General features: G+C 29.6%; 2 protein-coding genes and 2 long non-coding RNA genes across 10 annotated transcripts in view; 3 read left to right on the forward strand and 1 right to left on the reverse strand.

The window, feature by feature from the left end:
* Positions 1–1,997: 1,997 nt before the first annotated feature.
* LOC105835528 (serine/threonine-protein kinase rio2) lies at positions 1,998–5,758 on the forward strand. Of its 3 annotated transcripts, none has more exons than XM_036293886.1 (6): positions 1,998–2,237; positions 2,378–2,519; positions 2,593–2,971; positions 3,056–3,340; positions 3,427–4,098; positions 5,635–5,758. In XM_036293886.1, the coding sequence occupies exons 1-5, from the start codon at positions 2,172–2,174 to the stop codon at positions 4,079–4,081; spliced, it is 1,527 nt and encodes a 508-aa protein (XP_036149779.1). In that variant the 5' UTR covers positions 1,998–2,171; the 3' UTR covers positions 4,082–4,098; positions 5,635–5,758. The 3 variants fall into 3 exon arrangements, with proteins under 3 accessions (XP_036149779.1, XP_012534371.2, XP_012534370.2); XM_012678917.3 differs by lacking the exon at positions 5,635–5,758 and adding an exon at positions 4,955–5,093; XM_012678916.3 differs by lacking the exon at positions 5,635–5,758 and having other exon boundaries at positions 3,427–4,649.
* LOC118647920 lies at positions 5,166–5,682 on the reverse strand. Its single transcript, XR_004965069.1, has 2 exons — positions 5,545–5,682; positions 5,166–5,303 (listed from the first exon to the last, which is right to left on the reverse strand). It is a non-coding gene; the product is annotated as an uncharacterized LOC118647920 (long non-coding RNA).
* On the forward strand, positions 5,641–11,874 carry LOC105835529 (sorbitol dehydrogenase). Its single transcript, XM_036293888.1, has 8 exons — positions 5,641–5,757; positions 7,602–7,635; positions 8,328–8,488; positions 8,643–8,806; positions 8,986–9,170; positions 10,021–10,199; positions 10,320–10,441; positions 10,837–11,874. The coding sequence occupies exons 1-8, from the start codon at positions 5,704–5,706 to the stop codon at positions 10,988–10,990; spliced, it is 1,053 nt and encodes a 350-aa protein (XP_036149781.1). The 5' UTR covers positions 5,641–5,703; the 3' UTR covers positions 10,991–11,874.
* Positions 11,875–13,095: 1,221 nt separating this feature from the next.
* Positions 13,096–16,285, forward strand: part of LOC105835530 — a 286,578-nt gene continuing 283,388 nt past the window's right edge. The window contains exons 1-5 of one of the 5 annotated variants that reach the window (XR_004965066.1): positions 13,360–13,725; positions 14,019–15,078; positions 15,167–15,386; positions 15,499–15,594; positions 15,690–15,773. This is a non-coding gene — a long non-coding RNA (steroid receptor seven-up, isoforms B/C). Of the gene's footprint in view, positions 13,336–13,359; positions 13,726–14,018; positions 15,079–15,166; positions 15,387–15,498; positions 15,595–15,689; positions 15,774–16,285 lie in introns of those variants that run through there. The other 4 variants (XR_004965065.1, XR_004965064.1, XR_004965063.1 and 1 more) reach the window with 4 other exon arrangements.

Here is a 16,285-nt window from a genome sequence, read left to right on the forward strand (position 1 = left end):
CCCTGATGCTAATCAAATATCGGTCGCACGAAAAAAGCCCGTTGACGGCTCTCAGGCTTCTCTCTGATATATTATGTAATTACACCAAAATGTAGATATGACAAGAAACGATTTTTGCACCGCAACATACTTTAAGAGGTGATCCAACATTTTTGATTGGCTATCGTAATCGCTTCACTTAGCAGAAAAAACAGCTTTACAACTGTTGTAAAATTTTGAATACAATTAATTTGTATTCCTAATTCCTATCAGATCTAAATGTATAAACCAATTATATAAAAAGTTTTACAACAATTTGCTATTTTTTTCTTTTAAGTGCGACTAATGTCAATTAACGTCTATGAAACGCTATGTAGGTAAAGTTCATGATTTTGTGGTTTTCTTCCGTGCTACAGAGTCGTGCCGTAAATTTCAAGATTATTACAGCTGCGTTTTAATATATATTCAGTGCCACTACTGAAAATCTATAGTTTACGTTACATACACTATAGATTTCAGGACCGCTATTTTGTAACCACTTAAGGCCATTGCACGTACATTTTCTTAATCGTAATCGTAAGAAATTGAACAATACGATTGGTTAATTTAGTTGGTTATGACTAATTTGAGCAATGTGATTGGTCGAAATCTTACGATTATGATTAAGGAAATGTACGTGCAATGTCCTTTACCGACAACTATCAATGTCGTTAAGTGTCGTTGCGTATATTTTTTCATATATCAAAATACGTGCGCAAAGATACTTAACGACATCGATAGTTATCGGTAAGTGATTACGGAATAGCAGAGTCCTGAGACGTCTCTAGCTCTTATCTTATTCTACCTTTGTTCAGTTTCAGTAAGGGCCGATTTCACCAACTCCAATTACCTTAACCGGCCGATTATTCCATTGGAATTGACCAATCGTATTTGTCGTTAAGCAAAATTAACAAATGTGATTGGTCAATTCCAATGGAATAACCGACCGGTTAAGGTAACCGGAGTTGGTAAAATCGGCCCTTAGGGCCAGTTTCACAATCTTCGGTTACCTTAACCGACCGATTATTTTATTGGAATTGACCAATCGTATTTGTCATTAAGCGAAATTAACAAATGCGATTGATCAATTCCAATAGAATAACCGGCCGATTAATTGTGCCGGCCCTTAATAACAAAGACAGAATGGTTGCGTTCAGGACACTCAATAGTTGTACAACAGTTGAGTAATTCGCTAATATAATTGGTCCAAATTTAGAGATTTAACAGTAAGGACCAATAATCACTGATCGCTCACTGATCACTTGTGTTTCCTGAACGCAACCATTGTGTCAACAGAGCTTCCAGACGCCTCAGATTTGCTTTGCTAAACGTACCCATAGGTCGGTATTCATAGTCGAATCTTATTTTAAGATCGTCTCAAGTAATGTCTTAAGATGCTAATACGGCTCTGTGATTGGTTGATGGCATCTTAAGACTGTACTTAAGATGATCTTAAATATAAGAATCGACTATGAATACCGGCCATAGATTATTTACGTATTGTTTATATTATATTTAGGCCATTACTTTACTCTTTTCTTCTCTCTCTCTCTCTCTCTCTTTCTCTCTCTTTCATTATTATTGATTATTATACGTCAGAGGAAGACCATCAGGGGCTCGATTCTTGAATTCATTTGCAAGAGAAACGTATTCGCAAATTCTGTTCTTACAGAAAAGTTGAAAATTTATTGGCTATCGTATGATTTTTAACCAATAAACTTGCAACTTTTCTGTTAGAGCGGGTATTTGCGCATACGTTTTCTTGCGAATGAATTCAAGAATCGAGCCCCAGAAGAGTATCGGCGTATGACGTAAAGGAATTAGACCAATCACAAGGTTTTACGCCCGTTTTGTTAGCACAGACATTGGTCTAATTCCTTTACGCCATACGCCGGTACGCTGTACGCTGGCCCCATGTGACTGCACCCTCAGAGTGCAGAGTAGTGCATACAGTCGAATTCTCCGGAAGAATTTACTTCAATTTGCACTTCATAGTTTATATGGTTTATGGACGAGCATGTGATAGACTTCAATAGACTTTCAATTGCACGTGTAGAACAAATTAACTGCAGGAAATAAAAAGTTTAATGTTTGAAGCCGTCTGAATTTACGTTATATAAATCGTTTATATATTTGTTTGCAACCCAACAAACATGGGAAAGTTGGACGTTAAGCTGTTGCGATATTTAACCTCTGAAGATTTTCGTGTTTTAACAGCGGTACATATTTTTAAATTTCTATATATTAATATACATTCTTTTAAAGAAATTGATGACATTGCTGATAAGTTTTTGTAGGATTTGTATATCATTTTGTTTTTTCTTTTGGTCTTTAATAGTTCTAATTTGCTGTATTATAGATTGAAATGGGTATGAGGAATCATGAACTTGTACCTGCCATACTTGCTGCACAAATAGCGAATTTGCGTTACGGTGGAGTTCATAAATTGCTGAAAGAAATGTGCAAGCACAAATTGCTCAGTTACGAACGAGGCAAACGATGTAAGTAATCAAAATTTAATTGTGACCATTTTATTAAAAATATCAAATATATTATCTAACGATAAATTTTCAGTTGATGGTTATCGTTTGACAAACTCTGGTTATGATTATTTAGCCTTAAAAGTCTTAACACAGAGAGGAGTAATCTGTTCCTTTGGTAATCAGATTGGTGTTGGTAAAGAGTCTAACATTTATATTGTTGCAAATGAAGATGAGACTCCGCTTTGTCTAAAATTACATAGATTGGGTAGAACATGCTTCCGAAACATTAAAGAAAAAAGAGATTATCATCAGCACAGACATTTTGCATCTTGGTTGTACTTATCAAGAATCTCTGCAACCAGAGAATTTGCTTACATGAAAGCACTTCTGGATAGAGGTTTTCCTGTGCCAAAACCAATTGACTTTAACAGGCATTGTGTTGTTATGGAGCTGGTTGAAGGTGGACCTCTGTATGTTTATTATATTTCTATTGCTATAATTTAATGCTATTCAATTGTAATAATACTTTAATTATATTATTTTTTTTTATTTAGGTGTAATGTAAATGAAGTAAACAATGTGGAAGCATTGTATGACGAACTCATGGATTTGATTGTTAAGCTGGCGAATCATGGTGTTATACATGGAGATTTTAATGAATTTAACATAATGATCAAGAATGATGGCAAACCTGTTATCATAGATTTTCCGCAGATGGTTTCTACACAGCACGAAAATGCAGAAGCCTATTTTCAAAGGGATGTGAATTGTATTCGTGATTTCTTTAAGAGACGTTTTGGATATGAGAGCGAATTATATCCAACTTTTCAAGATGTGTCGTAAGTAGTAATACGTCTGTTGTAATTTATTTGTTATATCTTTTTAATGCTTTTTAATAAATTAAAATCTTTTTTGTTTATTTTAGACGTGAGGACTGCATAGATGCTGAAGTCAAAGCTAGTGGGTTTACAAGACAAATTGAGAAAGAAGTTGATACTTTTTTAACAGAAATGGGTATTGAATATAAAGAAGAAAATAATGAAGATAAAGAAACCAGTGAAGATGATGAAGAAACATATGAGGATTGCGTTGAAAATTTCAAAGATTTGGAATATCAATTAAATGATTTACAATTACAAGATCAAGTTGTACAAAAAGAATTTAATATTTCAAGAAAAACAGCACTAAATAATGAACATTTGAAGGAAATACTTACGATACCATCTTCTAATATACAAAGTGACACTGAAAATGAATATAAACAAAATGACGAAAATGTAACAACAGAAAATGTAATAGCCAATGAAAAGTACAATGATTGTACATTGTATGATTTATCAAACGCGGAAAACGAAGCGGAACATGTTCATGACGATACACGAAGTATACGAAGTATTTCTACAGTTGCTACTATCGCACCAGATGTGATAAAAAAAAGAATAAAATCAGCACTTGACAAACGTGATAAGAGCCAAGCAAAGAGGGCACTTGTTAAAGGAGAAGCAAGCGCAGTAACAAGGATACGAAGGGATAATAGGGCTACAATTAAAGAATCGACGGGAATTTGGGGTTGGGAATAAAGTACAAGTTATTTATTGTAAGTCATTTATTACGTATGTAATTTAGCAAACATAATTATTTTATATATAACATAAGATATTTTTGCAAATTTTTATAATACACATGTATGCTATTACAATTATTTCTTAAAATTTTTATTAGTTAATTTTTTTTTTTTTATATTATTATTATACCTAAATTACAATAGAAATACAATACAAGCAATCTTGGATGTTTATTTATTGTTTTGATCTCATAAAACTTCAGTAAAGATAACATAATAGATGTTTAAAGAAATTAAAGTCTTCAAAATCGAGTATCTTTTATAGGAAGAAGATTAAAAGTGTAATATTGTGTTGCTGCAGAAAAAGAGATTTAGAAAGTGAAAGGAAGAAAAAGAAATAAAAAGTTCTACTTTAAGAACACATTTCGTTTCGGATTGTTTCAATTGTATAATTATAATATTATAACCATGTGAAACTGCCATATAATTGCAGATACCATTAAAATATGTATAGGTAAATTAATAGAAAATGATATCAGTTTGTCTATATCTATAAAACTGATCCAAAATATAAAATTAAACGCATATAAACTTTATTATTAATAAATAATTTCATTTTTATTACTATTGTCAATATAATTAAATATTAATATAGAACTTTTTGTGTCCTGAAACATTCACTAATTAATAATTTAATCGAAACCAAGTATAGAATTGTAAAGATTCAGATTCCTTTGTGAATATTAAATAGATTTGTTATAAATGAATTTAAAACTAAAATGTTTTAACTTTATAGATATAAATCATGTAAGATTAAATTTCTCCAAAGTATAATATTTGTTTGTGTATATGTTTCAAAGATTTTCTGACTCTTAAATTTCTTCCTTAGTGTTTTCCAATCAAGAAATCTATTGGAATCCTTTCCCTTAAAAACTCACATCGAACCAATTAGGAGAAATCTTAAGAAATGTATTTTCTAAACATTTCTGATCTTTAGAGAAAGTTCGTTATTCGTAAAGAGCAAGTTCTTAATCCAGTTTCAAATACAAGTGTAAAGGGTGAAGTTCTTTAAAGAGAAGTAATCAAGAGAGAAACAGGTATTTTGTTTTATCTATTTATTTTGTTTATCTTCATGTTATTTTCTTTATCTTCATGTTACGTAACATTGCTTCACAATCATAATGCAACACGCAAGTTGCGGACATAGGTTCGATTGACCGTAAGAAGGAAAACTGGAACTGTATATATATATGGAACAAATCGATTTACTAGTTCTTACAAAACAGCGTATTTCTGTGACGATATTATATAACAATATTATATAACGATTAATAATGTGGTTGTAAAATATAAATAAATTTTATTGTTCGATAAATTCACGTCACGAAGGATGCTAACGTTGGTAGTGGTGGTAATGAGAAAGAAAACAACTTAACAGGCGATAATAAAACGCGGTGATAGCTCATAGATAGTACATACGTATAATTGCGGCGCGTGTATATATAGCAACGAGTTCCCTCTTGAGAGAACACTCGCCGAATCCCATCCTATACGTTCTGTGTTTATCAGAATATCCGGACACGACTGGACACAAGCGGATTATTGCTGAAGATTCTGTTTCAAATTTCTAAGAGAAGCATGGCTAAGGATAATCTCACGGCTATACTGTATGGCATCAACGATTTGCGTTTGGTTAGTACCCGTTACGGAAGTATGGTGAACTTTTTGTACGGCTGCGCTTGCTCATGTTTGAATCGAACACATCACTCTTATGATTTAGAACATGCTACAAATTTTCATTGGCTGAATTTATAGTTTACGAACAATAGAAAATTAAACTAGATTTTTAGAACCTATTAATAAAATATATTTTACCAATTGTTATGCAAATGAAATATTTGTAGTTATTTTTGTTTTGTATTATCAGTTGATGTAATTATGTGTTATAATTTTTATTACAGATTATAGTAACATTACATAGAACTTTTGTTTGTTTGTTATACTAAACTCAAAATAATGCATTTCTAAATAAATCAAAAAGAGAATAAATTTTCGTCAATCTTTTTATAAAAAATGCTTGTAGAATCTAAAAATAATTTCTTTATTTTGTATTAATATTAAAATGCCATTATTAAGTTATATTAACTTTCTATTACAATAATAAGTGCCAAACTGCTACTAAGAAGTTAATGTTAAATTTATATTTGTATATATTTATATTATATCTTGTGTATTTGTTCTTTGAATAATTACATTCTGAACTGATATTACTATCTAACTGATATATCTAAACTGATAGTTTGTTTCCTGTTTTTAAATACCTGTTAATAAATATAAATATTTTACTGAATTATGTTTTATGAATTGATATACTTGTGAGACTAACACAAATAGAACAGAAATAAGCATTGTAAAAATTAATAAAATAAAGAACTTTTTTAAATTTATTTGTTAAATCATATAAATATTTTATTACACAGTTAGATATTTTGCATTGTATTGTATTGTATTGATTTTACATTGTAGTATATTATAATTCAAAATCCTAAATAAATAATTTTATATATACTTTTTTTATAGTTTTGGTTAAAAACTAAACGTTTGTAAAAATTTAAATTAGAAAATAAATTCATATTAAGTTTTAATTTATATTCTTTTTTAAACAAAAAATCATTCTTTTTTATGCAAAATACAAATTTTGAAAATTAAAGTACATACTTGCTATTTCTATTATCCTTTTCTAATTTTGTTTTGTAAAAAATTTAATGTAAAGAGTTATTTTTCTATCTCATATTTTTGAAAATAAAAATATTGTTACAAAAATAATATATAATTTAACAATTTATATTAATTCATTAATTTTTTATACAAAAAGAATATAGCAAGAAAACGAAAGAAAATAAAAATCGTATTTTTTAGGAAAGCTAAAAGCTACATACTTTATTATTTAATTCTGTATTGTGATAAGATAAGTAATTTAAGATTTAACGTAACATGAAATTGTAAACATTTCTACAGATATTATGATTTTACAATCACATGATCCTGATTCTTGAATCTAACATATATGCACACAAGATTGCAGTCACCAATCGATTGCATGTGCACTTTCATATTAACGAATTGATCTTTAAATTTATCATTTATTCATATTAGTAATAATTCTTACTTACTATCATTAAGTAATAATTCTTTTTGCTATATCCTAACAATTAAATTATTTAACAAAAACTTTTTAGGTTTTTCTTGTCATTTGATATCTTATTTTATCTTTGAAAAAACATTTTTAGTTAAAATAATAAAATTTAATATTTGATTATTTTAACTAAAGTAAAATATTTAATAATTTTGAATATTTAGTAATTTTTTTTTAATTTTAAATAATATATTTTATACAATATAATTTTTAAAATTGTCAGATTTTATAATTGTTTTATCATTATTTTGTGTGCCCAGTTTTCGGCTTCGTTATTAAAAGTATATTTCTCGTAATTAAATTTAAATAAGATTATATCAGGTGATTTTTCCTGTTTCAGGAAAACACGAATATCGAGGAACCAGAGGACAATGGTAAGTGATTCTTTATCTTAAATCATTTACTATTTTTTTATTTGCTATGATAAATTTTTTTTTCAGATTCTAGTAGTGTATTGACGTCTATTGACAATAAGAAATGCATTACTAAGAAATATATAATTGATATCTATGATACTTTTTAAATAGAAAGTAGTGGATTTATCAATGTTTATCAATGTATATCATTTATTAAATAACAAGTAAATCAAAATATTTGCTAATATTTTGTTTTACTTGTTATTAAAAGAAAAAAATTAAAAAATAATAAAAAATTAGTATATATTTAAAACGCAAAAGAAGGATTCTTTATACGATTTCATAATACTTGGTATATGAATCAATTTATATCGAGTGCTATTAATCTGTGGTGACGCTCGTCGAAATAATATGCAATGCTGTTCCAGATACGTACTGATAAATTAAGAAGATTAATTTCAATTTAAGCTGTTAAATCTTCACGCCTATATTTAGATCTGAATTGATCAGAAGAGCTTTATCTTAAATTTAAGATGTCTAACTTTTAATGAATAAAAATCACATTAAGATTATAAAACAAAAAACAGACCTGTTTTTTTTTGGAATTGAATTCATTATAATACTGATAATTTATATGAAAAGAATAAAAAATATTTTTATAGTTTTTTTATATTTAATAAGTTACATAAATATTACATTATTTTTTCTAGAGGTGCTCCTAGAAATGGGATGCGTAGGAATCTGTGGATCGGATATTCATTATCTTGTCCATGGCAGAATCGGTGATTTTGTATTGACAAAACCTATGATTATCGGTCATGAGTCTTCTGGAATTGTCGCCAAACTTGGGAAAAATGTAAAAAATTTAAAAGTACGTATATGTATGTCGCATACATATTTATTTATCATTTATTGAATATTATTGAAGAATTTTTTTATTATTCTTACAAATATTCACATTATTATCATATTATAAAATATGATATATGCTTGATATTTTTCTTTTTTTGTATTAATTATTATAGATCGGCGATCGTGTTGCCATTGAACCTGGTGTGCCCTGTAGGATGTGCACGTTTTGCAAAGAAGGACGTTATAATCTATGCAAAGATATTGTATTTTGCGCAACTCCGCCTGTGCATGGCAGCTTAAGACGTTTCTACAAACATGCAGCTGATTTCTGCTTCAAGTAAGCATAATTAATTATATTCCTGATGTACACATGATTACATAAAACTGATAATGTGTAAACAATGATGCATGCATAACATAATTAGATAGTTTTTTGGAATATAATGAAATAATTTGAAAAAAGTTTTTGCAGGTAGAAAGAAAATTAATTTCTGCATTTATAATTTTTTATAACAGATTGCCCGATCATGTCAGTTTAGAGGAAGGAGCACTTTTAGAGCCATTGTCAGTGGCAGTACACACTTGCAAACGGGGCGGGATCGGAATTGATTCTAAAGTATTAATTCTTGGAGCTGGGCCGATCGGTTTGGTGACATTACTGGTAGCTAAAGCAATGGGTGCCAGTAAAGTAGTTATTACGGGTACATATTTTAAATATAAAACTTGAACTAAAAGATATATTAAATTCTAATTAAACTGCTTTTTAACGATTTTCTTTATTTTCAATATCAATATTTCAAGTAGTCATTGAAATAATTTGAAAATGTAAGATAATGCATTGATGAATAACAAATGAATGAGAAAAAATTACATTTTGATGTGAGCTTATTATCATATAAAATTAATTGCAATACTTTAAAATACAATCAAAATTTACTCATTTTTAAATTATTTTCTATTTTTATCAATTATTGAATTTTTATTACATGTTAAAATATAACTTATTTTTTTATTACAATGAGAAAACTTGCATAGCGATGTTGTTATTTAACGGAAAATTTTGTTCATTGCGATAACGTAATTTTTTAACGAAGGATAAATCCGTTTACAAAGCGATAAGCGGCTATCAAGTTACGTAATTATCAATTTACGTAATTGTGAATGAGAGAAAAACATCTACATTGAGTATTCGAGATGTGGAGTAATAACGAACGGTGTTGCAATCGATTACGAGATAAGCCGCCGAGACTGCATTTAGCATGATAGATACTACCTACAAAACAAGAATGTATACCGTCGAGGTCACCTAGTGACAAAGTGTCGCGTAGTAATCATTTTTCTATTGCAAATTCGAACTACGCATTTAAGGCATAAAGAGTTGCCTTTTCAAGAAGATTATCTCTCTTTCTCTTACTAATGCATAATTTCCGTCTCTTTTGTAGAACACAATGCGTTTCACAAGTAGCACAAGTTATCCTTCGAAGAATTCTAAATGCATGCCTATACAACTTGTAAATGAGATGTAAGTAGGCGTGATTTTTATGTTTATAGATATCATGGAAAATAGACTGAACATAGCGAAGAAACTTGGCGCCGATGATACATATCTGGTGCAAAAGGATAGATCGGAGAAAGATACAGTGGCTGATATTCATGCAATCTTTGAGGGTGAACCTAACAGGACGATAGACGCTTCTGGCGTACAAGCCTCGATTCGTTTAGCGATTCTCGTAAGTTACAAAATGTATCTTTTTAAAAATTAGATTATATTTATATTAAAATATGTATTAAATTATTAAATTAGTTGTCCCTAGAAATCGGATTATAAATTATATTTATATTTGCATCAGGCGACCCAATCCGGTGGAGTCGTGGTATTGGTAGGATTGGGTGCATCAGAGGTGCAAATTCCACTAATGAGCGCTCTGGTAAGAGAAGTCGACATCAGGGGTATTTTCCGATACGTAAACGAGTAAGTTCGAATTAGTCAAGACTACATTAAATAGGAAAGACAACAATTTCTGATTCGTAATTAAATGTAAATACGATTGCCATCAAATATTAAATCAGTTCCCAGGTAGAACAGAGTCACAATAACATCACAATGATATTATTATGATTTTACTTATATGGTTGTCACTTATAAGTACATAAAAAATGTTCTCATAACATTATTATAAAGTGGCAAATGACATTACTGTGATATCACTATGATTTCTATTTCTACCTGGGTTATTGCGAGAAATAACTGCAAGTTTCTGAGAAAATTGCAATCAAGAGTTCTGTAATTTGATTTTCACAAATTCATATAAATTATACTATCATATTTGATAAGATTATTCTACGTGATTTTTTTCTGATTTTTAGCTACAGTGATGCATTGTCGCTCGTCGCATCTGGCAAGGTAAACGTGATGCCATTGATTACTCATAATTACAAATTAGAAGAAACCAAGCAGGCGTTTGAAACCAGCAGAACTGGAGCAGGTGGAGCTATAAAAGTAATGATCCATTGTAAATAGTTAATTAATGAAATTCAGAATGTCAAATGCAATAGCGCAATCTTTTGCGAAGACTACTATACTATAAACTTTTATCTTTCTACATCGCAATATGTTAAATTGAAATTTTATTATTTAAAAGTATAAATGAATTGTTTTAACGTTTGACTTAATCGAAATATGGAATTGAAAAACATCTGAATATATTTATAACGACGTCAGGAAGATTAGGATTAGTAGGATATTTTAACACCAAATATCTTTCATCGTATTATCATCGTGTATATTTTACTGTACGAAATGCTAATTTACACGTGATGAATCTTTTGCTTGGTAGTTTAATGAAAAGAATACACTTCTACGACACACTTAAATGCCGTAAAGATCGCATAAATTATATGTACATACGTTTCTGTTGAATGCGTACAATGGCTCAAAAGAACGACAGTACATTTCGATTAGTATAAATTTCGATTAATGATAATGTTCGCATTTGTTAATATCTTACAATATTAGTAGTACAATACATTGACATTGATTAATATTAGTTACATTGGAAGTGCATTTACCAATGTTTTCCCAATATAACGTCAATATCGGTCATAAAATATTATGTTTCAAATTATGTAATTAATATCCAATATGAAAAATTGAACAAAGATTGTTGTCTAATATTGATTCAATATTGGCCCAATTGTTAAATCAATATTGACTCAGTATTGCTGCTTAGATAAATTGGTTAAATAAGGTAAAGCATTTACAATATTAGACCAGTATTGGGGATATTACATTGCTTCCCAATATTGGATCAATGTTTTGTGCTACTATGATATTTTCCTTAAAATAATAACGATAAATATTTGTTATATGAACAATAAAGTTTTATTTCTTTAAATTTGATAAAATCTATTGATAAAACTTTTATTTTCTTTATACTCTGAAACGTATTTTCTGAAAAAATTATACTTTACTATTTTATTATGTAATATTTATTACGAATTCAAAGATATTTATTTATGAATTTAAGATATTTGTTGCTTCAAGAATATTTTGTGCCTTTTTTCAAATGAAAGGCAACTGATTATAAGTTTGCGAACTAGCAATTAATTAAGTAGCTTACCTATTAAAAAAACATAGAAAACGATAGAAACTGATAGGATCTACGAAAACATCATGCCAATCTTATTTTTTCCAATCTATATCATTTTCTATATTGTAACTCCTACTGTATCATTTCACTTTTTATATTCCGAAACAAAGGTTATTTGATAAAAGCGGATTCAGTCGTTGAAATAGACAATAGAAAACTTATAATATTAATATAACCAACTCTTTATATCGCATGAAATAATGAAATTTATTGTAAGTAAATGATTAAAATTTTATTGAAATCGTGGATTCAATCTACAAATTCTGATTTATAATCACGGCTAAAAATAATTAAACATTTTCTATTGTTTTCTAACAATTTTTTTAACAGTATTGATTTGTTGCATTTTGTTAGCTTTCCTATCTTCGAAAATTGAACGAAATCTACATTTCGTTCAAAACGCAAGAGGCGCGAACTGAAAAACGAGATATTTAAATACCGCGTCGCGATTGGTCCGTCATTTCAACGCTCGCCAATCGCAGGCGTTGTTACTCGGTGGAATTTCGTCAGTTATGAACGCGTCGCGAAGACTCGAGGTGTTGTGTCCGTGTCGCTCCGTATTTCTCGCATTTGTTACTATTTGAAAATGAGCTTTACGTACCAGAAAGACTGCAAACGTCTTCCGCGCGCATCAAACATTTGTTACGATGCAGGCATCGACCACAGTCGGCTGGCGAATACCCAATTTCGCGAATACTCGAAGCTCGGAGCTCCCGGAAACGTTCAAGGCTCGTTCACGCACCTCGCTCCGCACCGCCGTTCATTGTCAGGTATGTGCACGAGCCTCGTCATAGGTAATCATGTACAGTCATAATTTGTTGAGTTACTTCGTCATATGCACTCATATGTGGGGTCGAGGATTTTCAACAGCATCTCGTCGATGCTATCGTCCGTTACATTCAAAATTTATGGAAGTGTCCCATTGGTGCTTTTTGCGTCGGCAGATCGGGAATATCGGGATCACGTGATCGTGTCGCCATTTGTAAATGGTGTGATGCAGTGTGATGTGACGTCGCTGTTGGTACGGGCGCGACGGTAGCGGCGGCGGTTCGAGTGTTTACTGTGGTGAATCCGAGCTGGTTTGTCATACGATAAAATGTTCGAATAATACAAATTTCGCATAATTGTCATACGGGATGTAGTTCGACTGCCGATGACTGCCGAGCTTGCGAGTTGAATGTGTGGACTCGTACGATGTCGATTACGCGATTTAGAGGTTATGAGTCGTTTCGCGAATTTTTGCTGCTTTCCATTTATCTGAAAGTGAGACTGAGGGCCAGTTTCACAAACATCGGTTAACTGCTAACGGGAGGTTAATCGACTACCTATCTTTCTCTATATTATTATCTAAGGAGAGACAGAAAATCTATTAACCTCCCGTTAGCAGTTAACTGACGTTTGTGAAACTGGCCCTGAGTCACACATACTGCTTTCTATTCATATTAAAACTCAGTTAATTCTCACTTGTGATGTCATAACTCAGTTAAATGCATGTTCCTTTTGCATTCTCGCAAATGAGATTCAATCACTGAGTTTTTTCTTACAATCTGAGTAGTTTTAAGATCGTGTGCTTTACTGAGTCTCGCATACTTACTTTAGAAGTAAGGTAAGTTATATATTGAGATAATTTTGTTATTAAAATAAGCGTGATCACTTGCATGTTTCTTTAAATCACCGAGTAATGACGTCATTATCTGAGTATAAAATACTCACATTACTGAGTGACTCAGTCTCGCTTTCAGATAAATGGAAAGCAGCATCAGTAATGTAGGTATTTTATATTCACTCAGTGACATCATTACTCAGTGATTAAAAGGAACGCGTAAGTGAGAATATGCTCAATAACTTTAATGTGAGTACGCAAAACTCAATAAAGCACAAGGTCTTAAAATCGCTCAGATTGCGGGTATAAACTTAGTTCAATCCTGCTTGTGAGAATGCAAAAGGAACATGCATTCAACTGAGTTATGATGTCAAGTGAGAATTATCTGAGTTTTCTTGTAAATGGAAAGCAGTATTTGTATGCATACTTCACTACTGCATACAGAGTATTCAACGATATATCTGAATAATTCAAAGATGTGTGAAAGCAGATTTAAATATTGTGCCTGTGCATTAACTTTCTGTTTACTCCATTATTTTTTAGTATTTTTTCTATACATGTTGGATTACAATATTCTTCTGAGTTAATTTTTATTATTTTTATAAGAATCGTGAATTTCTGACCCACATATACTTTACATGTCTAGAAAATTTATTTGTATGATTGTTTATATAAGAAAAACATGTTACAACACGTGCAGATATTAGGCCTATTCTTTGTCGCTGCATTACTGCACTTGTGCAATAAGTTAAAATAAGAAAAAATATATTTGTTTTATTATAACTTATTACATCGGTACAGCGACAAAGAACAGTCTACCATTAGCTTTCTGCTATTAGTCACAGTGCCTTTAGTTTTTTAAAGAAAAGCGATGTGGTGAGTCATTCGTCTGTCAAATCGTTTGTACAGAGAGTTAATGTTCAGCAATCAAATTTTTACTCTTTTTATCTGGAATCTTTGTTTAATCTAATTTTTTTCTAAGCTTTCCAATAATTTGGAAAAATTTCTTTTTAATATCATTGTTCTATTACCAAATATTTTTTTAACTTGAATGTTAAAAGTTTAATAAAGATTCTGTTTATTTTGGAAAAATTTGAAAGTAATAGTGTTTCCATTGACAAAAACTTGCACTAGCAGCACTGAGTGCTTAAAGTGTATAGAACTCGCTCATTAATACTACACTTTAAGCACTCGATGCTGCTAGTGCCAACGAGTTTTTGCCAATGGAAGACGTTATAAAATTTTATTTTCCAAAAAGATCCAAATTACAGATGGAGTGGAGGAAAGATTGTTAAGTGATGAAGACTTATGATAAATGTTCTTGTGTGTAAATAAATGTGGAATATATTATTAAATGTATCATATCATGTTGCATTACAACCTTTTGATTATTATGATTAAAATTTTCTTAACTAATAAATATGAATTTTTGGAATTGTTACAGATTGGAAAATTTACAAACTGAACTGATATCTTTGGCTTTGTTGTGAAAATGTTTTATATACAAATTTAATATACAAATTCTGTATATTAAAAATTTCATTTAAAAAATATTCAAAAAATTTCAACTTAAAAGAAAGTTTGAGTAATGTATACCAGTACTTAATGCAATTAGCACAAAAGAGACCAAAGGGAATAGTTGACAGAAAAAGTATATAATCTAGGTAAATGAATAATCTAATATTGTTTTATAATAATATATTTTATACTATATTGATTATATATTAATTATTGACAAATTTGTTTCTAATAATCAAATATCTGTTTCTGTTGCAGGATAATGAAAATTGTCTTCGGTATTAAAAGCTTAGAACAATGGTGTCTAAAATTAATAAGATGTTATTATAATTACACAGTTACAAATTAGAGGAGGTATATAATTTATAAGTTACTTGTGCATTTAATTTTAAATATACATTTTCTTTTATTTAAGTTCTCATTATAATTGCTTGTGATCTATGTTACAGGTAATGAAAGAAAGAAACTCAAGAGCAGAATCTATGCTGCAAATTCTCATCACATTATCTCAGAAAAGGCCAGAACTTGTAAAGGTAAGTATATTAAAAATCAAATTTTAATCTTACCACATTACCAAGAATAAAAACACTTAACATTTCACTTAATATTAAAGATTTTGTTGTCTTATTTGAGAAATAAATAATGTCAAAGAAAATATAATGCTAATTTTCTAATAAAATTATGATTTTATACATTAAAAACATTCATTATTTTTATTTATATTTAAATTCTTGGGATGTATAGAACTAAAGATAGAAAAAAAGAGAAAATATCTTGGTATTAAGGTTAAATATTTTTTGCATGATGTATATTTTTATGCATGTTGTTTGATTATTTACAATTTTTGAAAAATGTTTTATTGCACTAATAATATGAGAGTGTTACAATGTTTGATCTATGCATATTGATTATAATATGAAAAATTAATTTGAAATTATTTTTATATGAAAAAAGAAATAAGAAATAGTATAAAAAGACATAGTTTACATATTTAAAAAATACTATAATAAAGTTTTATATGCAACATATATATTTTCGACATTTT

The sequence above is a fragment of the Monomorium pharaonis genome, chromosome 11 (assembly GCF_013373865.1).
Source record: "Monomorium pharaonis isolate MP-MQ-018 chromosome 11, ASM1337386v2, whole genome shotgun sequence".
Lineage (NCBI taxonomy): Eukaryota > Metazoa > Arthropoda > Insecta > Hymenoptera > Formicidae > Monomorium > Monomorium pharaonis.